The sequence below is a fragment of the Rhinatrema bivittatum genome, chromosome 3, assembly GCF_901001135.1.
Source record: "Rhinatrema bivittatum chromosome 3, aRhiBiv1.1, whole genome shotgun sequence".
Lineage (NCBI taxonomy): Eukaryota > Metazoa > Chordata > Amphibia > Gymnophiona > Rhinatrematidae > Rhinatrema > Rhinatrema bivittatum.
This window is the reverse complement of record NC_042617.1, coordinates 87,354,602-87,380,838: the sequence shown is the minus strand read 5'-3', so window position 1 is coordinate 87,380,838 and position 26,237 is coordinate 87,354,602. Positions and strand designations below refer to the sequence as shown.

The following is a 26,237-nucleotide window of genomic DNA, read 5'->3' as shown; positions in this document are numbered from 1 at the left end:
GGTTTTTTAGTTTCTTCTACTTTGATAATTTAAATACTGATGTACTGTAGGTGCACCTCACGGAAGGGGCGGAGTCATTTGGAACTTTCTCTGCCTTCATCTGCTGGTGAGTGGACAGAATCCAGGAGTCTGGACTGATCCGTGGTACTACAGGAACGAAAATCAGCAGGTAAGAACCAATTTTCCTTTCCTTGTTTCAACTTTGTTCCTTTTAGAACTGTCTCTCTCTGGGTTTCTCATGAATTGTGCTGTATCAGAGCTAGCATGCCACAGTGGCTTCTGTTACATTGATGCAAAATCTAACCATCTACTGCTTCCTAAACATGTTCCCCAAATCCCCAAGAAAATAGCCACAGTTTCCCTGCTGTTTTCTGGGCAAGAGACTTTTTAGAAATGGGAAGGTCCATCTGGTTCTGTCTCCTCCTCCTCAGCACTGTACTCTATAGTTAACCAGGTGCCCTCCCCTATTTCTTTCCACCTCAGGCTCTGCTTGCTGTTCTGATTCATTTTATGGGAACTAGTAGCCTATTGGTGAGCTGAGGCAGCCTCCCTCGGACTCAGCCCCTTTTTTGTACCACTTTTCTCAAACTTATCCCTAGATTAATCAAAATGTGTTAATATCAATAATGCCTGTGTTAAGAAAAAGGGATATGTTTAGGGAAATTTTAGAATTCCGCTCCACGCAGTAACTTATCGCTTCACATCAGTAGTATCGCATGGTGTAGTAAACTTATCGTACCCTGCGGGAGGAGAGAGAGAGAGCACCTATTTACAAGGCCCTCATAGTAGTGACGTATTTATATCTCTATAGGAGATATAATAGGTCTAGGAAAAGTGTTGGTGATGGTTTAGGGGCCTGTTTTTCATGTAGAGTGAGACGTACGAACAGCACTCTATAACAGGAGACTATCAAGTTATCAGGCATATTGCACAGCCTAACGCCAGGGAAAAAGGTATAGTTATTTCCGGCGTTAAAACCGGCATGGTGCAACGTTGCCCCTCATTTTACTAAATCCCACCCCTCCCAAAAATTTACATTTGCACTGTGCGTTACTGTTCTTATCACATGCATTATGGTGTTAATGCATGCGTTAATCCATTATCACGTGCGGTAATGCCGTAACGCATTTTGATGAATGATCGTATAAGTGATTGGACTCCTGGGATTTGTAGTCCTGCTGGAGTAGCCTTCTTAACCCCAGCTTCAAGCTGTTCCTGCATTTTGCTTAAAGGCTGTCTTCTTGCAGAGACCTATACTAATATTATTATATCATCACACATGAAAGAAGAGTGGGATGTCGGGTGGCCAAATTGTTGGATAAGGCGATGGCAAAAGCCAGAAAGATGCTTGGGGTGTATAGGGAGAAGAATAGTCAGCAGAAAAAAGGAGGTGATATTGCCTTTCCATTTGAGACTTTATTTGCAATATTGTGTACATTTCAGGAAACTGCACCTTTAAAAAGATATCAACCGGTTGGATTTGGTCCAGAGGGTGGCTATTAAAAAATGGTCAATGTTCTTCATTCTAAGCATGGGGACAGATTTAAAGATCTAACCATGTACACCCTAGAGGAAAAGCAAAATAAGGGAGATATGATAGAGACATTTAAATATCTCAAAGATTTCCTTGCGTAGGAAGCGGGCCTCTTTCAATAGATAGGCTCTAGAATTGAGGGGTCATGGAATGAGGGTGAAAGGAGGTAGACTCAGGAGTAATATAACAAAATATTTCTTTAAAGAGAGGGTGATGAATGCATGTAACAGCCTCCCTGTAGAGGTGATGGAGTCAAGAACAGTATCTAAATTGAAGAAAGCATGGGATAAACACACAGGATCTCTTGAGAAAGTGGTAGGGATTGTATAGATGGATAGACTAGGGTGTATGTCTTTTTTGGCTGTCATGTTTGTGTTAACATATGTGATCATCATGTTATCTGTCCATCCCCTTGATTTGTCCCCCTTTTTCCTCTCCCCCCTCCCCCTTCTGGGGTTCCTATTAAACAGAATATGGTACAACATTCAATAGGCCCTATCCAAGGTCATTCTTCTCCCTATCATGCTGTCTTACCAATTGAGCTCATGTAATCAATCTGTTACTAACCACCTGAATAGCAGGGGACTGACTAATGGAAGGATGCATTTTCCATCTTAAATAACAAGCAGAATCCTTGCTTATAGTTTTTGTTACTGGCTTACTTATACTTTAGGCGGGTTTTACCTTAATATCATCTCTCATATGAACATGTTTGTACAGTTTAAAATCTGTATTAATGATTCAGATAATGACTTTGTTTACTTAGGGTATTTTCAGAAACTTCGATGATGCATTTGTTCCAGTTCTAAAGCCACATCTTGAGCGTCTGGTTGGAGATTCGCATGAAAGCACTCAACGATGTGTATCGGAAATTATTGCTGGTATGATTAGAGGTTCTAAACATTGGACATTTGAAAAGGTACGTAAACATTTCCCGATGATGTCCATAAAACTACAGCAACATCAGCGTTTTATGAATGCTATATTTTCAAGTGTCTTGTATGTATCTCAAATACCTGTATTTATATTTGTTTTGTCCTTCCAACCAATTATGAAGCTCCATAGGAAGGAGCGGCCTTACTATTTCAATACTAATTGTTTTTCACTGCTTTTAGCATTTTTCCCCCTCAGTCTTATGATTGCCCAATGTGCCTATAATCAATATCTTTATAACTTTAGATACGGGTGTATAAAGGGCCAATTTTGAAAGGAAGTGGAGTGCCTGACTTAGGGTACCTCTGTTTTAAGCACCTAAAGTTTGGTGAAATTTCAATTGTACTCAAGCATTCATTTCAGGTTGAAAATTCATTAAACTAAGGCATCTAAATCTATATTTAAATGCCTAGCACTGGAAATCAGCACTGAGCGTCTAACTTACTCTCCCTGCCCACTTCTTAGGTGCCTAAATTTAAGCACTTGTCAGAGGGAAATTTTCATTTTTGCAGTTGCCTAACTTTTGAATATCAACCCCCAAGTTATTTTTCCTACATGTGCCTATGTGTAGATTTATTTATGTTTGGATGCACACAGAATTCCTGTACCCTTTGTTTGTGTTGTTCTAATGTAGTCCTGGACAAGAGCATCACTATGTGATCACCTTACCATTTAGTTTGGGTTCCTTTGGAGTTTCGTTAGCTTTCCTTCTGTACCATTAAAGTTACCACCATGTTGCTTCTCAGAGACTTTTTTTCCGCAAGAACTTCATGTTTTCAGACTTCCTTTCATAAGCACTTTTTGTGTGCGACTCATTCTATGCTGTTTCAAAGTGCTGATCCTCACCATTTCTTTGGTGTTTTTGGCCTTTATCTCCAGATGCCTAGGTAAATTTTATATGCCACTTTTCATGTCAGTATTTGATATTTTCTATGCTGCTTTTCCCTATTGTTTTTTATTATTCTGGAAAGAGGTACTCCATCTGTTTTAGTGATTTTTGTTGTTCACCTGCTGTTCTGCACTTTTGCATCATCATCAATTTCTTTTACGCCTTATATAATACTTGTGTTTCTAAATTTGACAATGGGATCTAAGAAACTGTCAGTCATGCTGAAGAGTCTCTTTAGGGCTGCATGCAAACATGTTTGCTATTTCTGAACTCTCCTGGGACTATTCCAGATGGGTTTTATCTCGTACGGTTTCAGTTCAGGGAAGTTTCTCAGCTTAGATGAATCTTCCACATGGGAAGTTTCAAGGGTAGAGGACCTCTTGTTTTACACACCAGGAAATGTTCTGTGCCTGCAAAACAGTTTTGCTTATGGGTGTTGCCAGATGACTTTCTGGGGAATCAAGTAGATAGTTTGGACATAGGATGAAATGTTGGCTAAGACACTAAACTAAAGTCCTTTCCTTATTGGGACTTCAGGAATAATTTTCTGACTGAGAAGTTACATGACTGGCCTAAAAGATTTCACCTTCATGAATTCTATTGCTCTCTCTTCCCTCTCTAGAGATGATTACATGCTCGGTGGTTATAAAGGGCTTCTGATCACCTGTTCACTTTCCAATAAGATATAATACACAAGAATACCAAATACTGTTTTTTTGAGAGAGAGGTTAATGAAGATAATGTATACAGTACAATAAACTGCTTTTAGCTTAGCCACGTTCTTTGTGTGTTAACTTTCCAACTGTAAAATATAGTCCTATGGTTGTCTAGAACAATAGATAGTAAGATACTGTCTCTTTCTGTGTGTTGAAAAACAGGTGGAAAAACTGTGGGTACTTTTATGTCCTTTGCTTCGAACAGCTTTATCGAACATCACAGTGGAGACTTACAATGACTGGGGAACATGTATAGCTACCTCTTGTGTAAGTATCATATAGGTTTGCAAACAGCAACAGCTAAATTGAACAAGGCATTACAGATCTTGTTGTACTTAAATGTTTAAAAAGAGGATACGATGTATTAAATATACATTTACGTTTAAATTGGGAGTGCTGATTTTCCCTGACCAGGATCAACAAGACAGTCTAATTACATTACCTTTGCCTTCTCCAACATAACCAGATGTGAGGCAGATGTGGAAGATAACAGGTTTTTATATTTAATACTGTTATCAAGCTGCATATTATACATGCTTTTAAATCAAATCTTCCTTCTCTTAGAAAATTGTTGATAATGTGGAGGGAGGAGATAGGGTTCAGATTTTAAAGAAAAACATCTTTTATGGAAATAAAAATGATGTAATCTTTTAACTCTATGTAACTGGTAGGAAAAGAAATAAAGTTGAAAAATAGTCTGTAAAGTTTCCCTTCATTGTTATAATCAGTGTCCCCAATTTCCTGTGGCAAATCTTTTCAAGATTTTATGGCAGGAGTTAGCAAATTCTGTGGCAGAGTTTTCAAAAATTCTGTGGCAATTATGTAGCAGTGTCCTTTTCTGACATTTCTTTGTCCAGTTAATTTCTTTGGTTCTTTTTGAGGGGGAAAGAGAACTTAGTGATAGTACTGGGGGGGGAGAGAGAAAGGAAAATTAGTTTCTTACCTGATAATTTTCGTTCCTGTAGTACCAAGGATCAGTCCAGGACACCTGGGTTGTGACTCCGCACCAGTAGGTGGAGACAGAGCAAAACTTGTGGGCGGAGCCATATATAAGCCCCTGTGCCAGTCACAGCCCCTCAGTCATACGTAATGTCAAAGTAGCCATGCAACCAAGTAACAAAACTGGCTAGAAAATGCACTTCTAACTTTAAACTAACACCAAAAATCCTACTTGAACCGAACTCCCCAACCGGGAGAGCTAAACAAGCTAACAGCAGAACTAAGAAAACATGATGAGCGGACTCTCCGTTACTGTAGCGAAGCCCTGCGGGCGGGATCCTGGACTGATCCTTGGTACTACAGGAACGAAAATTATCAGGTAAGAAACTAATTTTCCTTTCCCTGTACGTACCAGGATCAGTCCAGGACACCTGGGATGTACCAGAGCCAACTTACCGAGGGTGGGAAGCAGAGAGTCCCGCTCGGAGAACCCTCTCTCCAAATCCCCCGGAATCGTTAGCCCGGACATCCAACCGGTAATGCCGAATAAAGGTATGCAACGACTTCCAGGTAGCCGCCCTGCAAATCTCTTGAGGCTACACCTGAGAAGCTTCTGCTCAAGACGCAGCTGGAGAGCGAGTCGAGGGAGCCCGAAAACCCACGGGAAGTGATTTTCCCCCGCACCAAGTATGCCGAACCAAAGGCCTCCTTGAGCCAAGTGGCAAGCGTCGTGCGGGACGCTGCAACTCCTTTCTTTGAACCAGAGAACAAAACAAAGAGAAAAGCCATGACCCGAAATGGATAATTGACCTCCAGACAGCGAAGGGGGGATCTCCGCACGTCAAGCTTCCATAATTCCATCGCTTCTGGATCAGAGGGCTCCCCGACCGCAAAAGCGGATAGCTGAATTGAAAAACATGGAAAGCAGACACCCCTTTCGGCAGGAAGGAAGGAACCATCCGCAAATAAACTCCGGAATCGGAAATACACAAGAAGGGTTCCCTACAGGACAAAGCCCGTAACTCCGAAGCACGCCGTGCCGAAGCAATCGCCACCAAGAACACCGTCTTAAACGTGAGATCCTGAATAGTTAAGCGTTTCAAGGGTTCAAACAGCGCCGCGCATAAAGTGGAGAGAACGGAATGGAGGTTCCAAGCCGGACAGGGGAGACACAATGGAGGATGAAGGTGCTTAGCGCCCCGAAGGAAACGGGAGATATCCGGGTGAAGAGCCAGGAAAGTACCACGGACCTTACCTCGCAAACAACCAATCGCCGCCACTTGGACTCGTAGGGAACTACAAGCCAGACCTTACCTTTGGCAAAACCTGCCTGGAGGAACACCAGAAGCCGCAGTAGGTACCACCCCACGCTGCACGCACCATTCCTCCAATCCACCCAGACACGGACATAAGCCAGGGACGTCGCCTGTGTCCTGGAACGTAGCAACGTGGCTACCACTGCAGCTGAGTAACCTTTACTCTTCAGCCAATTCCTCTCAAAACCATGCCGCGAGGCAGAAGTGATCCGCAGTCTCCAAACAGACGGGGCCCTGATGGAGTAGACCCGCCATTCCCTGGAGCTGAAGGGGTGCCACCACTGTGAACTGGACGAGGTCTGCGAACCACGGCCGGCGCGGCAACTCCGGTGCCACCGGGAGCACATTGGCTGGGTGCAACTCTATGCGCCGCCGAATCTTGCCGATCATCGGCCACGGGAGAAACCACGTACAGCAGAACATCCGTCGGCCCGGGAAGCGCCAACGCATCGACGCCTTCCGCCCCCTTTTCTCGAATTCGACTGAAACATCGCGGAGCCTTCGCGGTGTGCCACGTGTCCATCAGATCCATGTGGGGCACTCCCCACTTCTCGCAAATGAGGCAACGCTTCGACCGCCAGTTCCGACTCACCGGGATCCAGGCGATGCCGGCTGAGAAAATCCGCCTGAACGTTGTCGACTCCTGCACTGTGAGAGGCTGCTATGTGGCTGAGAAGGAGTCCTGACCAGACTATTAAGCGCTGAGCCTCCTCCGCCACCTGTGGGTTCCTTGTCCCGCCTTGGCGGTTGATGTAGGTCACGGTGGTCGCGTTGTCCGACAACACTCGGACCGCCTTTCCCCGCACTACCGGTAGGAAGGCTTGCAGAGCCCAACAGACCGCTCTGGTCTCTAGTCTGTTGATAGACCACTGGGCTAGCGACACTGACCATAGGCCTTGGACCGAGCTCCCTAGGCAGACCGCTCCCCGACCGGAGAGGCTGGCATCCGCGGTCACCACCGTCCAATTGGGCACCAGAAGAGACACTCCAGAGGACAAATGACTGGAATCCAGCCACGAGAGCAGGCTAGACCTCGCGAGTCCCCCTAGTGGAAGCGGTAAGTGGAACTCCTCGGAAACCGGCGCCCAACAAGATAGTAAGGACGACTGTAAAAGGCCGCAGATGAGCGAATGCCCAGGAAAACCAGCGCAGGCGTGGAAGCCATATAACCCTGGACCGCAAGGCAGTCGCAGACAAGAAGCGCCGTACTTGAGCTGGCAGCTCGTATCTCCATTCGTGTGACAGGAACACCTAGCTCTGCGATGTGTCGACAACGGCTCCCAGATATTCCAAGGTCCGCGAGGGTGCCCGATGACTCTTGTTGAAGTTGACCACCCATCCTAGGGACTGCCAAGGTATAAGACCCTGGCCAACTGACAACAGACATTGATCCTCGGGCTTCGCCCGAATCCACGAATCGTCCAGGAACGGATGGACCAGGAGATAATACTGGCGCAGCCGCGCCGCCACCGCGACCATCACCTTCGTGAACGGGCGGGGGCCGTCGCGAGACCAACCAGGAGCGCTTGTAACTGGCAGTGCCGTCCTAAAACGCAGAACCTGATGAAGAGCAGGAATGACGGCTGAATGCCTATGTGATGATACGCCTTCGCGAAATCCAGGGAGGCCAGAAAACTCACCGGGCCGCCCCGCAGCAATTACCGACCGAATCGACTCCATTTTGAAGTGAGAAACGCGAAGGCATCTTACCGACCGAACCGACTCCATTTTGAAGGGAGAAACGCGAAGGCATCAGTTCACTCCACCAAGATCCAGAATAGATCTGTCCGTACCGCCTGTCTTGGGGACGACGAAGTAAATGGAGTAACGGCCCCGGCCGTGCGGTTGACCGGAACGGAGGAGGCAGCCGAGTCTGATCACGCGGAGGACCCATTGGTCTGACGATACACCGGCCCATCTCTCTACAACTGCAATCAACCGCGCTCGCCGGGGCTCCCTAGTTTCCCCCGAAAGGACTGCTGCTGCCATGGCGGGGTCCGGGAGGAAGAAGACCTATACGACTGACCGGGAGACTTTGGAGGACGCGACGTCCTGGGATCAGGAAAGCGGGACTTGGCCGAAAATGAAAAACCGCACCCTGAATTTATCCTCGAGCCTCGGGAATCAGTCGGTCTCCGGCAAGAGAGAGAGCTTACCCATAGCGTTCGTGACCTGGAGGTGCAAAGCCGGAGTATCCTATTCTCGATAGAGCAGGGCTGACACAGAGAGATGAAAAGGAATGAAGCCCAGCCGAGACTACCCCCAGCGGGGTGGGATGACCAACCCCTCCAGGATGGCGGGAATCAGGGGCCAGCTCCTTCCTGATGAAGAGGCGGATAAAGCTCGAGTAATCCCCTTCCGAAGGCTGTGTCTGCCCCGCCGTCCACTGCGGCGGCGTGCCATCCCCCTCAGCCCCCCTCGGAGGCGGGGAGGGCGCCTTGGAAATCTCCGGACCAGACGATTCAAACGTCGACATCTCCCTCAGCCCCCTTCGGAGGAGGGGAGGACACCTAGGAAATTACCGGATCCTACGAGGCAGAGGTAGGGACCGTGCCCAAACCAGGCGGTATGGGCCGCAACGGGCGTTTGGCTATGAATCGCCCCACCGCGAGCTGCGGCCGAGTACGCGTCCGGTCCTAACTTGATTGGCCTCTCAGGCTCCCCGCCTGGCCAGAAGGTCGCTTGTGGGCACTGCAACCTTAAAGGCCCTATGCCTGGCCAAAAGAAAAAAACCAGGGACAAAGAGTCCCTCAGAGATCGTGGCGTGTCTCCCCCGGTCCTCCCCCCCCACCGCCTCCGATGGCAAAACAGACCGCGGAGCCGGCGACTGGGGGGGGGAACGGAAAAGAGGGAACAAACCTCTGGGGCCTGCCGCGCTTGGTGTCGCGCTCGACGCCGCACCAAGATGGCCGACTTTCCCGCCCAATTTCGCGCGAAAAGTCTGTGTAGAATTTTTTTTTTTTTTTTTTTAAATCTTAGCCCGCGGCAGGCAGAAAACTGCTTGGGGAAGGCCGCCGGACGGTCCCCGCGACCAAGTATGCCGCAAGAGCGAAATGCCGCCGCGGAACAAGCACCCCCCGAAGCAAGGCCAACGATACTGCGCCCCTCGTTTCGCAGCCTGAGGAGAGCCGAGCTTGCTAGAGGCGCGCGGGCGCGAAAACGTCCGAAAAATGAGGACCCCGAAACGAGGAGTTCCCATCCACGTTAGCCTCATCCGAGGACTCAGCCCCCCGGGGGACCCCCCCGAAGGCCTCCGCTAAGGAGACAACGCGGGAGGCATGCCGGGATTTCCTGCCGGTTCGCGCACAAGTTCGCGAGCTGACCCCAAGATGGCCGCCGCTCCCGCACTGAGCGGGAAGGGGTCAGCCGGCATGACTGGAGCGGCGAAAATGCGCGACTGCGAATGTGCCGACCGGGAACGGCTCCCCCTGTCTGTCCCGGACGGTCCCTCCCGCCCGGGACGCAAGCGGAGCAAATCCCCTCTCGCGGGAGCCGCGCGCGCGCCGAGCCGCAAGCACGGCCAACCATTCCCCTCGGCCTCCCTGCGGTCGCGGCGGAACGGACGGCGCACTAACAAGACAGAAACCAAAATAATCAATTCCTATCGCTGAAAACACTCCACGCGCCTCGCCGAGCCGAGAAAACTCCCCCACCGGCGAAGAAACAAAGAGCCGGACAAGAAAAATAAAAGTACAATTTTTTTTTTTTTTTTTTTTTTGTACGCAAACCTGCCGCTGTCCGGAGTCCTGGATCTCTTGCTTCTGTTGGGGGTGAGTGAACCGGGTTCCCCGGTGTCACCCCCACGCTGCTGCCAGTGGTAGGCCGGGTCCTCGACCCTCAGCAGCGGCCTCAACCAGGGGGGGATAGTCCCCTCAGAACCTTCCCACCCCCCTGGGAGGCAGGACGGACAGCTTCTTCTTGTCTCTTCTCACCTTCCAATCCTTTTCTTTGGTTTTTTTTTTTTTTTTTTTTTTTAAATAACCAAAACCAATAAACTGAAACCAATAAAAACACCATGACCCTGACTAACCAACTATCAGTCCTCAGGCCACTCAGAGGCTGTGACTAGACCTGCACCACCTACTGGAGACAGAGTAAGACTGAGGGGCTGTGACTGGCACAGGGGCTTATATATGGCTCCGCCCACAAGTTTTGCTCTGTCTCCACCTACTGGTGCGGAGTCACAACCCAGGTGTCCTGGACTGATCCTGGTACGTACAGGGAAAGAGAAAAAGAGAAGGGATCTGGAGGATGGACGAGACAGAGAAGGAATTTCAGGCAGAAGGGTAGAGGATGATGGGCAATAGAGGTGCAGTGGAGGAGGGGAGAATCAGGGTGAAAGGAAATGAATGGAGGAGAGGTTTGTGGGGAGCAGGGGGAGAAAGAGAGGAGACCCAGGATCAGGAGAAGGAGAGAGGATTCACTCACTCCCTCTTAACACCAGTCTCTTCTTTCATACACTTTTGTTCCCCTCATTCACAGCCAATCAGCAAGTGTATCCGCTCCTCTGATCTCCTCACCCACTCTCCTGCTCCAGTACTTTCACTCACTGTCCATCCTTCCCACACACTCTTCTGATCTTGTCATTCAGTCTTGCTTCCCATCTGCTCATTGGCTTTCCCTCCTTGCACCATTTTTTATCCCCTCATTCACCGTTTCCCCATCCCATTATTCACTGTCTCACCTGCCCTGTACTTCCTCCAGGCTTCCTATTCTCTCTTTCACCACCACCCCTACCTCTCACTCTTGCCTTATCCCCCTCATTTACTCTCTCTCCCCATACCCCCTCCAATTCCATCTTGCCCTACCATCTATCCCTTTCACTCTTTCCCCACCCCATGCCCTCACTTTTGTCCCTGATCTCCATCTCTTCACTTACTGGCTGACTAACTGAAGTTAGACTGTTTGGCTTTCCCAACCCTCCCACCCTTCGCTCATCCATTAATTTATAGGCAAGTGCCACTTTCACAAAAAAAAAAAAAAAAACAAGAACAAAAATTTTTGAGAGTTTGATCAGTCCCTTTTAGGCCACTACCAGACATATATAGTGAATTCACTAATACATTTAAAGGACATTAATTAGACACATTCCTACTCCCATAGCAACCTAAAACTTAACTAGGAACTGAACAAAATTGAGATGAAGGCAGCAGCCCAGCAGCAAGAGGGGGGCTTCCCAGTCTTTTGTATCGAGTGTCACATGTATGATTTTTTACCCACCGGTGAGAAGTTGTAGATGTGCATGCGATGCAAAGAGCTCCTGGCTCTCAGAATGAGTCTGATCTCTGGAGGCTAGAGTGGCAGACCTGGAGGAGCTGAGGCAGACAGAGTGGCAGCCCTGGTGCTGCCTTGGAGGAAGAAGGTCTCATGATTAGACAGCATCAACCTGTTGCAGCAGGAAAGACTAGGGGACACTCCATGAAGTTAGCATGTGGCACATTTAAAACTAATCGTAGAAAGTTCTTTTTTTACTCAATGCACAATTAAACTTTGGAATTTGTTGCCAGAGGATGTGGTTAGTGCAGTTAGTATAGCTGTCTTTAAAAAAGGATTGGAGAAGTCCATTACCTGCTATTAATTAAGTTGACTTAGAAAATAGCCACTGCTATTACTAGCAACGGTAACATGGAATAGACTTAGTTTTTGGGTACTTGCCAGGTTCTTATGGCCTGGATTGGCCACTGTTGGAAACAGGATGCTGGGCTTGATGGACCCTTGGTCTGACCCTGTATGGCATGTTCTTACCTCTAGTCAACACCCCTCCAGCCTTTCTAGTCAAACCCCCCCAATCCCTTTACTGAATACTCCTCACCCGTCCTTTCCCAAGTACTGCTCAACCCTCCCAACTCACTCCGGAGATGCTGGTAAGGATAAGAGCTATATTATCTAATTCTAAACCATGAGATGATCAGCTCAACTAAGCCAATCTCTCCATTGCCACATTCAAATTCTGATTCACTATCCTAATCACTTAGCAGCTGTGAGATCTCATCTCTTTCTTACTTGCCAATAAAAGGTAATCCTGAGACCACCTCCGTTTGCGTATTAGCCAACTGGATGGTCTGCAAACAGGAATGCTAAAGAACTCCTATCAATAAACGCTAAATTGCATATTCTGTTTGTGGTTTCTCCCTCCCATGCTTTCAGTGCCTCCTGAGCACCTCTACAAAAACCCTTCTCCCTGTACCATCCTTCTTGTGTTTTTCAAATGTTTTTCAGATGCATATGCTGAACCCTTCATGCACTTTTGATGACAATCTGCAAATGTCCATTAGATTGAAAACTCTCCTGTTAGGAAGAAGAAAGCAATGTCAACACTTGGGCTACTTCTTCCTTCTGCTGCCTAGGTCTGACTGAAGTTTTCAACCACATGGCTCTGTTCAGTACAATTGAAAACTGAGGTCAAGCCAAGCTGCAGAAGAGGATGATGCAGCCCAATATGCTGATGCTGCTTTCTTCCTCTCCCTGCCACCTAAATGCAACAGGCACCCCCCCCCCCCCCAACAACCTGGCTTCCCCGGTCACCAGTAGCAATTCTGTCAACTCTGGAAAAATCCATGAGAAGAGGCATGTTTTCTGGTGCTTCCTATAGCTGTGGAATTGCAGGAGACTGGAGAACCTGGCTATAGTATAGAGGATTTGCATTTGGGCTCCAGGCTTGGACTCGGCAGAATTTTTCTCCCAAAGTCAAATTGAAACCATGGTCTAGAGGAGGTAAGGGGTTGAGAGAGGTGGGATGGAGTTTGGTGATGTAAGGAGTACAGCACCATACTAGATGTAGCTCTCAGGCACCTTGGCTTAGGTCCTTACTAATAAAGTAATAGTGAGTTGGAAACTCAGGGGATAATGGGAAGTATTTCCCTGGCTGTATAAGTCACCTAGACTTTTAACTTATGGCAGGGATGGCCAACTCCGGTCTACAAGAGCCACAAACAGGCCTGGCTTTCAGAATATCCTTTGTGACTATGCATGAGAGAGATTTACATACAATGAAGGCAATACATGCAACTATATCTCTCACACATTCATTGTGGATATCCTGAAAACAAGACCTGTTTGTGGCTCTTAAGGACTGTAGAGGCCACCCCTGATATAGAGCCTCAGTTAAGTAACAAAACAGAGGTAGTATTCTGTAATGTAAATAGGAAATATATTTCACTACCCTTAGAAGAAAGGATTCTTCACTGAAAGAGGGATGAAAATGTTTTTATTTTTATTGTTTCTACCATGCTTCCGAATTTGCCACAGAAATTCGGTGATCTTTTTTTTTTTCCCATTTACCATACAGGGAAAACTTTTAGACAGAAAAAAATTGAACTCTGTGGGCCTTAGGTTTTCCTACAGTCTATTTGACTGTGACTATGCAATTAAATGGGCTCTAAGAAAATGCTGATTGGTTTGTCTTAGTTTTACTCTGCTGGTGACTCAGGAGCTTGGCCTCTCATTAGTCATATTGGAGAAATGTAGAAGAAGTGTGAGATACTATCGTCCTTTCTCCAGCATTGTCTTGGAGCCCACATCATTGTAGAACTGAAGCTAGTTTCCTTCTGTGGTAGAAATGGGTATATCTTTATAACAATTTATGGTAAGACAGCCTTCAAAATGCTCATTGGCATCACAATGTCCCCTAATTGTTCAGTTGAACTGAACTGGCTTTTTTCACTATAGCAGAGATAAAGCACAAATGTCAGGATATTGATAGCACATGAAAACTGTGAACCAAAAGGTCACTACTGTATGTGATACAAATTTGAATGAAATTAGGTGAGCACTTCAAAAGTCAGTGCAGACCTGATGATCTTGGGGATGGTAATTTTCAAAAGTATTTCCATGGGTAATAGTGTTTTACAAAATTGCCCGTCCAATAATGCAGGTAAACGGATGTGTATGTTCCATTTATGTGTAAGTTTACTTAAACTGAGGGGGGCTTTTTTGGGGGCCGGGTTAGGGAAGAGTTTGCACTTATGCACATTCTTTTCCATTTTTAAAAGCATGCACACAAAATTTACCAAAACATTTCTGCCCACATAACAGATGTAATTATGTGCAGGAAAATTTGGTGGGATCATTTTCAAAGTGGACTTATGTACGTAAGTTCACTTTGAAAACTAGTGTAACTTACATGTGTATTTGCCACCTAATTTGAGCATGATGTTTGAAAATTACCCCACAAAGACAATATCCCTATAAGAAGGTATGCTAAAATATGGTAGAAATATTTTCATTTCCTTTTCCCCTCTCATTTTTGTAGCAATTAGGAGGCGGTGTTGCTTTCTTGCAGCATAGTATTCAGTTCATAATTCTATCTCCCTACCGCCAAAATAATATTTGACTGGAAATGTTAATCTAAATATTTCATTTTATAAATTTAGTTATTCCTTACACACACTTGTTCGTTTGCTTCACGTTTTTGTTGGACTGATGTTTGTTCACTAAATATATAAAACTGTCTGCTTGCCTCAGAATTTTTGAGTGCCAGTAAATTAAAGACCCAAATAAAGAATTGCCTTGTTTAATAGTATGATTTGAAGCTATTACACTAGCCATGAAAAAGCAGATAAAATTTCTGTAAAGTTTGTTTCCTTGAACTAGTATAGCAGTTCCACTCATACAGTCTGATGGCTGCCCTTGATTTATTACAGGAGAGTCGTGATCCTCGGAAACTTCACTGGCTGTTTGAACTGCTGCTGGAGTCGCCAGTTAGTGGAGAGGGTGGATCATTTGTGGATGCCTGGTATGGACAGGAAAATGGAATTCTGAGCCAGCAAAATACTATTGAAATATTGTTTTTATTTTTGAATGGATATGATTGCAGTGATAACTTGCATGCAGAGCTCTTTCTGCTTATTAAACTGCCAGCACTAAAGAAAAAAATTTAATTAATGAGCATTTAACACAAGAAAAAAAATCATTAAACCTCTTTTTCAAACTAATTTCTGTTTAATTCCCAAGAAAATATTAGTTTTAAAGTGTTAAAGTTTGGTTTTTTTAGTTTTTACTAAGATACTTAATTATTATTAAATCTGTGTAAATCTCTGATTATCTTAATCGTGAAATTTATTAACTAAAGAGAGAGCTCTGGGAGAAAAAAAAGTGATGTGGTTGTAATAAAAGATGAGGACTACAGATGATGTATAGTTGTACCATAAGGCCCTATAAGGTGACACTTAAAAGACCTTAATATGCAGGAATGGAAAAATCCCAGGCTGCAAGATTTATGGGTGTTTAAAATTTTGGCCCTGGTTTCCTGACACCATCCTAAACCTGATAGAAGCCACCATGGCTCTCCAGAGCTCAATGAAACATGCCAGTGCTGCCAGTGGCTTGGGGGAGAGAGTGCTGCTTCCTTTGACCATGGCCAGTGAAGAGAGCACTGCTGCTGCCATCACATGCCTGTATCCAGAGAGCAAAGCCACTGCTGCCATCAGTCCCAGGGGAGAGAGCGTTGCTGGCTTGGCAAAAGACTCCATTGCTGCCTGCCTGAGGGAAGAGAATGCCATCAACTAGGTTCCATCAAAAGAAACATTTGTGTATGCCCAGGACCAGGTGAAAGTTGTGGTGAGGCTGGAAGGGAGGTAGTGGAGAGGAATGGACAGAGGCTGTGGGAGGGAAGTTAAAGCAATAGATGAAAAAATGAGCAAAACCATTACAAAACAGGAGAAAAATTAAAAAGAGTAGACAATGAATTAAGCAAAAAAAAATTATTGAGGGAGAAACGTTTTCCTTAGGCTCCTTAAAATGTTTGTCATCCATGTTTTCAGAACGTTTTGACACCCCTGCTAATGTATATACTCTGAAAGGAAGTGGGGTTATGATAGTGCCATTTCAGTATCTCAGAGCTATATGTAAGTACAGAAGCATTAAGTATGTTTCAGTGACAAAGTTGTAGAACAGGGCATCATGATTTGAAGCACAGAGAAGAGACTGAGAATCAATGGAAGGAAGGACTTCTTTAGAGAATGAGTTGTAGATGCATGGCGCAAACACTGTAACAGAAGTTATGAAAGCAGAGGACAGATGCACACGATCCTCAGTAATGAGAAAGAAAGGGGAAAGCCAGAGATTAAGGAGCATCTGAAGTATTGCAATAGAAGGGGAGACTAAGCAGATGAGATGGGTCTTGCAGTTATCTGCCATCATCTTCTACCTTTCTCTATTAAAACCTCTGTTCCAAACATAAATTATAATATAAGAATTAACATGGATTTATTATGACCAAAATTTTGCATTCTAGATTTATGAAAAAAATCCTATATCCAAACTTTACATGTTAAAACACCTGGTATACTAGTTTTACCAGCAAAGTTTTCAATTTTTTTTTCATCCTATAACATATTGATGATTCATTTTATTTTTACCGGTATATTGAGCCCAAAACACTGATTGCAAGGATTTCTTTCAAAAAGAAGGGAGACAGAGGATTAATACTAAAAGAGAAAGCAATGCAAGAAAGTAGCATGTTGAAATTTGGAGCAATCTAGCTACTATTTTTGTGTCTGAGCTCAGTCTTGCTGCAAAACCTCTCTCAAACTGCCATTAATAGCATGAACGTCTTTTATGTTGATTTTCATTAATTAACTACATCTGTAAAGTGACCTCTGTAGCTATGTATCTATAAATACAAATATATACATGGTAAAGAGTTTTGCATGGCTGACTGGGTTCCTGGCTGAAGGGTTTGTGATGTCATAAAGTTTCACCAACCAATCAGTGTGGACACTGGACAGCTACTCGGACTGATTGGGTCAGTAAGATGCTAGCAGGGTGAGTAGGTTTGATAACTTTTAATGCTGGCCAGGATCAGCACATGTTCTGTGCAGATTCCCACGTTCCATTTCCAATAGACATAATTGCACACTAAGCCACACACATGCAAACAAACTGATCTACACATGCCCAATTGCACACATTCCCAATTGCACACACACCCTATGCGAAAAATGGGTAATTCTGCTAATATGAAAACACAGCTGTAGAAATAAGTCTTACTCAGTTTTATATGAATATTAACATAAGTGCTTTCTTGTTATGTCTTCTGTTATAGTCGGCTCTATGTGCTGCAGGGTGGCCTTGCACAGCAAGAATGGAGAGTACCTGAGCTGTTACACAGACTACTCAAATACCTGGAACCCAAACTCACCCAAGTTTACAAAAATGTCAGAGAAAGGATAGGAAGGTTAGTCTTCAACAATAGAAAAATCTTTTTTGTTAAGTTTCCCCATTCTTGTTTGTAATAGCGTGTATATCAGCTTTCAGCAAGCATTGACATATATTGAAGTGAAGAGATAGATATAACTTTTAATATTTCAGTTTATTAACTATTAAGTATTTATCACTAAACTAAAAGGTGCACGTATCAGGGGATGCACCAAGAAGTCGTGCTTGTGCACGCAGACTGTATTTTAAAAAGCGCTCGGATACCTGTGTAAATGCTGCTACAGGCACATCTCAAAAGTTTCCAAAAGGGGCCAAGTATGGGCTTGCTCGGGGCAGGGCATGGGCGTTTCAGATGCGCACGTAATACTTGCATGCCCTGGCACGCACCAAGGTCCCCTGCTGTGTAACTTTACTTCTGGATGATGTGTAACTTATAAAATCAAAGGATTGAGACATTTCTGAGGGGTTTAAAGGGTCTGGGGTAACTGGGGAGTGTAGGCTATCAAACCAAGTTGCTTGAAGGACCTAGCTGTTAACTGAACTAGTAAACTGGGAATGGCATGGGTGCATGTCCCTTTGAAAATTCCCTGACTTACACAATAGAAGCGGGATTTGTGCAAGCATGCGCATGCCTACCTAGAATTTGGTGCACATGGGCGCACTGCCAGGCTGTTGTATAACGTGTGCAAATGTACACATACAAGTTATAAAATTGCCGCATCCCTTGGCGTGGGCCAAAGTACATATGCACCTGTGCGCCGGTTTGAAAGTTACCATCTAAGTGCATTATAGGATGAATGCATAATTAGTATTGATACATGGCTTCGTCTTCATATTTAATTATTGTATGTGCTTAAATTCATGTTGATTTATTCTCTGGTATACAACTCTATTGCCATTATGCATTCATCCCATTATATACTTGTTGACACTGTTGGTAACTTTTAAACAAGCACGCGAACACACGTGTGCATGCATTTTCTGACTCACGCCCATGGACGCAGCTATTTTATTGCATACACGTGTATATGCGTGGATGATATAAAATAGGCTGAGAGCGTGCACATGTCAGCACAATTTTAAGTGCATGCGTGCAAATCCCACTTCCATTGTATAAATGAGGGGATTTTAAAAGGGGCACATGAGGGGATTTTAAAAGGGGCACATGACAACGCCATTGCCAATTTTACCAGTTTGTTCCCAGTTCACCTAGGCAAAGGGTAGGACTTCCAAACCTCCCTAGTTTAATAGCCTCCCTTTTCCCCTGTTAAACCTGACCCTTAAAACCCTGCTGACAATCCTATATCTTTTTGTTTTATGACTTACACACCATCCACAGCAGAAGTAAAGTTATGCAGTAGAGGACCCAGGTGCGTGATTATGCGTGTAAGTATTTACACGCTGGTTTCATTGAGAAATCCAGGAAAGCTCATGGCCCGCCCAGACATGTCCAAGCCACGCCTCTTTTTAGAAAAAGATTTGTGCACCTGTGGGAGCTATGCGCATATCCGGGCAGCTTTTAAAACCCACTCGGCATGCACCGGTCCAACATATTCACATATCTCCCAGTTTTGGCCTGTGCCTGGCTTTTAAAATTCACTTTTTAAAATATTTCATAAGTGACCTTTTGAAAGTCAACTGAGGTCCTATGTGCACAAAAGTATGTTATGGGGGGTAGAATTAGGGGCTGGGAAAGGATTTATGCACATTTTCAATTTTCAAAAGCATTTGTGTAAATCTACACACACAAAGTTGCATAAAGTAACATGCCGTAAGTGTTTTAGGTGATTTATTATCTGTTTTTACTGTATATAGGTGAGTTATAAACTTTTTTAAATCAATAAATCCATCTGCTCAGGAGCTCATGTACCCAGCAAACCTGCAGAATTTCAAAGTGAACTTCTACATATAAATCTGCTATCAAAATTTGGGATAAAGTTTGCAGATAAAATGTACCTGCAGGCTTTAGCCCTTCTGAAAGGTTATCGCTTTTTGAACTTAAATTTTAGTGGTGTGTGGGCAGGCAGATATTTAAATGTATCAGTGTTTCAAAGAGAAAAAGATTTGGAATTAATGTAACAATGTTGTCAAATAAGTGCTATCAAGAAGAATTCATTGTAAAATGTGTACTCTGCATAGTAATTTTAGAACATACTTTTATTTTCAACAGGAGGTTTAATCCTCCTGCTTTGGCAATGATCATACTGAAGTGGTAACTCCAAAGGGATTGAGCAATAGGGAATTAACCTCCCTTTTCCCATATTGTATGGGTTCTTTATGTCAGTCAAAAAAACAAAAAGGGGTCTGCCCTTAGCTCATAGGTCAGACCCTGCACTATGACAATAGCCAAAAAAGGCTGAGAAACAGTGCTAGCACAGGTATGTGCCATAGTAAGACACCCTGGTAAATGGCAGGGAGAATGGCAAGATCAATATTACACAATTAGGGGCGGATTTTAAGAGCCCTGCTCGCCTAAATCCGCCCAAATCCGGGCGGATTTAGGTGAACAGGGCCCTGCGCGCCGGTGAGCCTATTTTACATAGGCCTACCGGCGCGTGCAGAGCCCCGGGACTCGCGTAAGTCCCGGGGTTTTCTGAGGGGGCGGGCCCGAACGGCGCAGCGTTTTCGGGGCGTGTCGGGAGCGTTCCGGGGGCGGGCCCGGGGGCGTGGCCACGCCCTCCGGACCCGCCCCCAGGTCGCGCCCCGGCGTGCTAGCGGCCCGCTGGCGCGCGGGGATTTACGTCTCCCTCCGGGAGGCGTAAATCCCCCGACAAAGGTAAGGGGGGGGTTTAGACAGGGCCGGGCAGGTGGGTTAGGTAGGGGAAGGGAGGGGAAGGTGAGGGGAGGGCAAAAGAAAGTTCCCTCCGAGGCCGCTCCGATATCGGAGTGGCCTCGGAGGGAACGGGGGTAGGCTGCGCGGCTCGGCGCGCGCCGGCTATATGGAATTGATAGCCTTGCGCGCGCCGATCCAGGATTTTAGCAGATACGCGCGGCTACGCGCGTATCTGCTAAAATCCCGCGTACTTTTGCTTGCGCCTGATGCGCCAGCAAAAGTACGCCAATTCGCGCAGTTTGAAAATCTACCCCTTAATGTCTTTTTAATCACTTTTTCATCCGTCTTTAGCTTGGGTAGATGAAATAAGAATACTCACTGGAATTTGGGAACAACCTCTGTTCACCTCTTTCAGTGTGCTGCTGAATATTTTGTTAAGCTTAGGAGTAGCTAGTGAAACAGGTATTTCTAGAGAACTAAAGGGAAGAGGCCATAGTGATGGCCACATGCCAAACCCAAGCTGATGTGCTAAGGCATATAAGGGCTGATGCAAAACAGTGCGCTCAGCTGAACGCACTGTTTAACCCATGGTTGGACATGTGTTTTGGACGCACATCCACAACCTCTTATGCTATAAGGGGATTAGCGTGTCCAAAATGCGCATCCAACCCCTCCACGAAACTAATAGCACTCATTACATGGAAATGCATGTTGATGAGGCTAATCGCTATTCTCCCTGAATCCAGGTCAGGTTAGGAAAAGGATGTTCAATTAACAGTCTCCTCTCCTGAGTACTAACTGCCAAGGAAGTGCTAGGGGCACACGTTTGCCTAGCACCTCCTTGGCAGTGCAACCCCCTTATTTAAATATTCAATCTCGAGCACAGTAGGCGTGCTGGGCATGCGTTAGGAAAGCGGACACTCAACACTGAGCGCCCGTTTTCTGCTCTGATTTATTGCATCGGCCCCTAAGTTATGTCCTGCGGGTGGGATCAGATCTGCAAACATTTATAGAGTGACTGGAAATGAGGCAGCCTACTGAGAGTGTGGAACCCTTTATCTCTCTTGCTTTCAGAGGGCTGCACGTCGTCCCTCCCTCCTAGACTCCAGTAAAATTGCTTATAGAGATGTTGCAGTTTGCAGGGAAAAGACAGTGGGGTCCCAAGGTTGTCAAATGCTAAGACCAATCATACATAACAAACGGCAAACAAGCATCCATCGTGGCCTTGGCTCTGAGCTGATGAGTCCATGGGAAGACAAGACATTGCACACTGAGATTCAAAGCCTACTATTAGAACATAGCAGCAGACTACTGATGGCAAACAGACCACATTGGAAACAGCTGAGTGGGTGTGGCAGACTGAAAATAGGAGTCCTAGCAACTGTTCACAGGCAGCATAAGGCTGGATATATCTGGCAGACTACATCTTCTTTGTGTCATTTGGGTCTGTCTGGCACGTCAGCTGCAGTCCCGCTGTCTCCCAGGTTGCAAGCATTAAATATGCATTGGACTTTATTGAAAATCCAAAAAGAAAAAAAATCCTGTGTGCTCCATTCAACATGATATTCTTAAACCACACCACCTAATTGTTAAATGACAAATGGGACTCAACTTTTCTTCAACAACCATGCAATTTTTGAGGGCCCTCAAAGAGTGGCAGAGTGATATGAATATGAAACTCTTTATGCACTCTAATTTTCCTTACAGCCACTGTTAACTCTTATCATAGGTACCCTTTTGGTGAAAACAGTTTTCTACCTTTTTTTTTTTTGCATATAAAATCTTTTTTGAAAATTTCTTTAACCATATCATTCTCACAGGACAAGCAGGATGGTAGTCCTCACATATGGGTGACGTCATCAGGATGGAGCCCAATCACGGAAACCTTTGGTCAAAGTTTCTAGAACTTTGACTGGCACCTACTGGGCATGCCCAGCATAGCACAACCCTGCAACCAGCAGGGGTCCCCCTTCAGCCTTCTTTTTTCCGCGCAGCAGTAGCCACGTGGGTTAAGGAGCTCTTCAGAGATTCCTGACAGGAATTTTTCCTCACGGAAGTTTTTCAGAAAATTTTGAAAAGTTTTACCCCACAGGGGTCCTCGTATCAATACTTTTGCTCCACGGTCAAACGGTAAGTTTTTTTTTGCCTGTTCACGGTCGATTCCCGTCAAGTTCTTAGCTCGCAGCCTACTGGCCATTGACCACACAGCGACTAAATTTTGTCGAGGCCATGGTGTCAGGTTTCTGTTGGTACCCCGACTGCACTCGAACGATGACCCTAACACAGTCTGCATATTGTGCTTGGGGTCCGACCATGATGTCCTTACTTGCACCAAATGTGCCCAAATGACACCAAAAGGTTGCACGGCTCGGCTAGAAAAGATGGGACTTCTCTTTCGGCCGAAAACCCGACTCCGTCAATAGCGTCGACGTTGTCTGAACCAGTACTGTCTACATCGCGCCAGCACTGGGAAAACCGCTGCTGTCCACCCGGCCTCGACGACTCCACGGGTCTCGACCTCCTCTGTTCCTCCTCAGGAAAAACACAAAGGTGAACATCGAGAAAAACATAGACAACGTCATCGTCAAGCTCAGGCCACCGATACGGGTAAGCCCTCGGCATCGACATCGCCTGAGCCACTGACAAAGAAGTCCCGTACAGAAAAGGCCTCGTCCTCTTCTGTCTCTGGGTCACCGAGGTGTTCCCCACCTGGACAGGTGTCGGGATCCGCGATTCCACCTTCACCAGTGGACCCTCCGGCTACGCCAGTGCTGCCTCCTGCTCCGGAACCGGATATCCATGCCCCAGATTTCCGTGAGGAATTGGATCAGATGATCCAAGAGGCCATCGGGAAAGCACTCCAGGGGTTCCAACCTCCATCGATGCCGGTTCCTCCGCTGGCCACCAATCCGATACCTACAGCATTAGCACCGCTGTTAGCGAGAATGGACAAGTTAATCAGTGCCCTTTCACCGGTGGATCCAAGGGAACCGATGGGCCCGATTCCTTCCTCACCAATACCCTTGTCATCGGAAGAAGAAGAAGAAACACCATTCTCCATTCTACCCTCAGGAGTGCCGCCACAGACACATCCATCAATGTCACCGATTCCATCGGTGCCTCCATCGATGCCTTTGATGCCGCCCTCGATGCCGTCGAGACCTTCGGTGCCACCATCGAAGCCCTTGATGCCTCCATCGATGCCTTCCATACCTACTCCAAACACAATAATGCCTAGGCCGGGGCCTTCTGGTATAACACCATTCCTCCCTTCTGAAAAACATGAGGGAGCTGGTGATGAACCTTATAATCCTTGGATACAAGATTTGTCTCAAGATTCTGATGATCTGCCTTCACAGCCCTCGCCTCCTGATAAAAGGAAGCGTTCCCCTCCAGAGGACCTCTCTATCAATTTTGTAAAGGAAATGTCTGAAACGGTTCCATTCCAGCTTCAGACTGAAGAGGACTCGACATCAGATGCTGGAGCTTCTCCAATTCCTCGATGCTCCAAAGGAAATCATGTCCATACCTATTCATGACATCCTTTTGGACCTTCTAAAAAGGAATGGGAACACCCTGGTTCTGTGGCCCCTGTTAACTAAAAAGCAGATGACACCTACCTAGTTCATTTAGCTCCTGGATTTCAAAAGGCTCAATTGGATCATCACTCAGTGGTTGTGGAGTCAGCCCAGAAAAAGGCACGACGCTCCAAGCCTCACTCTTCCATTCCCCCAGGAAAAGAGCAGACATTTCTGGATGTGTTTGGAAGACGAGTATTCCATGGATCAATGCTCATCTCTCGCATTGTATCCTACCAACTGTACATGACCCAAAATAACAGGGCCTTGTTTACAAAGGTCCAGGATTTTGCTGAAGCTTTGCCTCTGCAATTCCAAGACCAGCTTCATGCCTTAGCACAAAAAGGTCTTGATGCTGCTAAGCATGAGGTAAGATCAGCATATGACCTCTTCGACACCGCTTCCAGAATGTCGGCAGCCGGCATCAGTGCAAGAAGATGGGCCTGGCTGAAATCTTCGGACCTCAGACCAGAGGTACAGGACAGATTGGCAGATTTACCTTGTGCAGGGGATAATCTTTTCGGTGAAAAGATCCAAGAAGCAGTGGCTCAGCTCAAGACCACCAGGAGACTCTGTGCCAGCTCTCCTTACTGCCTGCTGATCTCTCCTCTTCTTCTAAAAGGTCTTTTTGGAGAGATTCTAAAAGACCACTCTACCGGCAGAGAAGATACTATGCCCCGGCGTCTAGAGGTCGGTCTTCTAAGCCTTATCAGAAAGGCCAGTCCAGACAGCCTAGAGTTCCAAAGTCACAGCCAGCCCCCCCCCCCCCCCCCCCCCCCCCCAAATCAGGTCCAGCGTCTGGCTTTTGACTCGTCCCTAGAGAGCAGTCTCCAGCCTCCACTTCCAATGATTCCGGTCGGATGCCGGTTGTCCCTGTGGCATTCAATCACCACAGACCAGTGGGTACTGGCCATAATAACTCAAGGTTATCATCTCCACTTTCTCTCCATACCGCCGGATTCCCCACCTTGGCTGACATTGGGAAAATCTTACCACTCACTTCTTCTGGAGCAGGAGGTCCCCCTTCTTCTCCAGTCCCATGCTATAGAACTGGTGCCCCTCTCCGAACAGGGGCAGGAATTCTATTCCCGGTATTTTCTGATACCAAAAAAGTCAGGTGGGCTTCGCCCAATACTGGACCTTCGCACCTTAAACAAATACCTACAAAGAGAAAAGTTCAAGATGTTGACCTTGGGTTCTCTACTTCCTCTTCTTCAAAGGGAAGACTGCCTCTGCTCTCTAGACCTTCAAGACGCCTACATGCGCATTTCAATCGCTCCGTCACATCGCAGATTCCTGCGGTTCCTGGTAGGCCTAAGACACTTCCAATATCGAGTGTTACCATTCGGCCTAGCATCTGCCCCACAAGTCTTCAAGTGCCTCGTAGTGGTAGATGCTTATCTAAGGAGTCCGTGTCCATATCTACCCCTATCTCGACGATTGGCTGATCAGGGCTCCCACTCAGCAAACTGCAATGACTTCCTTAAATCTCACTTTGCATACCCTGATCTCCCTAGGGTTTCTCATAAACTATCCAAAATCCAGGCTAGTTCCTTCTCAGACCCTGTCCTTCATAGGGGCAGACTTGGACACTCTACAGGCTAAGGCCTTCCTACCTCAAGACCGGGCTTTCACCCTAGCCTCTCTGGCCCATCATCTGCAGTCTCGACAACACTCGACTGCACGTCACTTTCTAACATTACTAGGTCATATGGCTTCCACGGTACAGGTCACTCCCATGGCTCGCCTTGCCATGAGAGTACTCCAGTGGACTCTAAGGATGCAGTGGACTCAGTCTTCTCAGCCAATGTCCACCATTGTCCACATCACCAACCAGCTTCGCTTAACGCGGACTTGGTGGATAAACCAATCCAATCTTCTGTGAGGCCTTCCATTTCAGGCTCCAGAACCTCAAATGATCTTGACAACATATGCCTCCAACCTCGGCTGGGGTGCACATGTTGGAAAGCTGCAAACTCAGTGCATGTGGTCTCCAGAGGAAGCCAAACACCAAATCAATTTCCTGGAGCTTCGTGCAATCCGATATGCTCTCAGTTTTTCAGGATCACCTTGCCAATCAGGTCATCCTGATTCAGACCGACAATCAGGTGGCCATATGGTACATCAACAAGCAAGGGGGAATGGGCTCCTACCTCCTGTGTCAGGAAGCTGCACAGATATGGGCAGAGGCCCTTTCTCACTCGATGTACCTCAAGACCACCTACTTGCCAGGAGTGGACAGTGTGTTGGTGGATAAGCTGAGTCACACTTTTCAACCACATGAGTGGTCCCTCGACCCCACGCTAACGAGCTCTCTGTTCCGGCATTGGGGTTACCCTCACATAGACCTCTTTGCGTCGATACACAACCGCAAAGTAAGGAACTTCTGCTCTATCACTTGC

At 46.2% G+C, this 26,237-nt stretch overlaps 1 protein-coding gene across 2 annotated transcripts in view; it reads left to right on the top strand.

Annotated features, from left to right (window-relative positions):
• PSME4 (proteasome activator subunit 4) overlaps nucleotides 1-26,237 on the top strand; it is a 389,258-nt gene that overhangs the window by 290,212 nt on the left and 72,809 nt on the right. For both annotated transcript variants that reach the window (XM_029593434.1, XM_029593433.1), the window contains 4 exons: nucleotides 2,301-2,453; nucleotides 4,235-4,339; nucleotides 14,970-15,061; nucleotides 17,372-17,503. In XM_029593434.1, coding sequence (XP_029449294.1) covers nucleotides 2,301-2,453; nucleotides 4,235-4,339; nucleotides 14,970-15,061; nucleotides 17,372-17,503 — 482 coding nt within the window. The remainder of the gene's footprint in view (nucleotides 1-2,300; nucleotides 2,454-4,234; nucleotides 4,340-14,969; nucleotides 15,062-17,371; nucleotides 17,504-26,237) is intronic.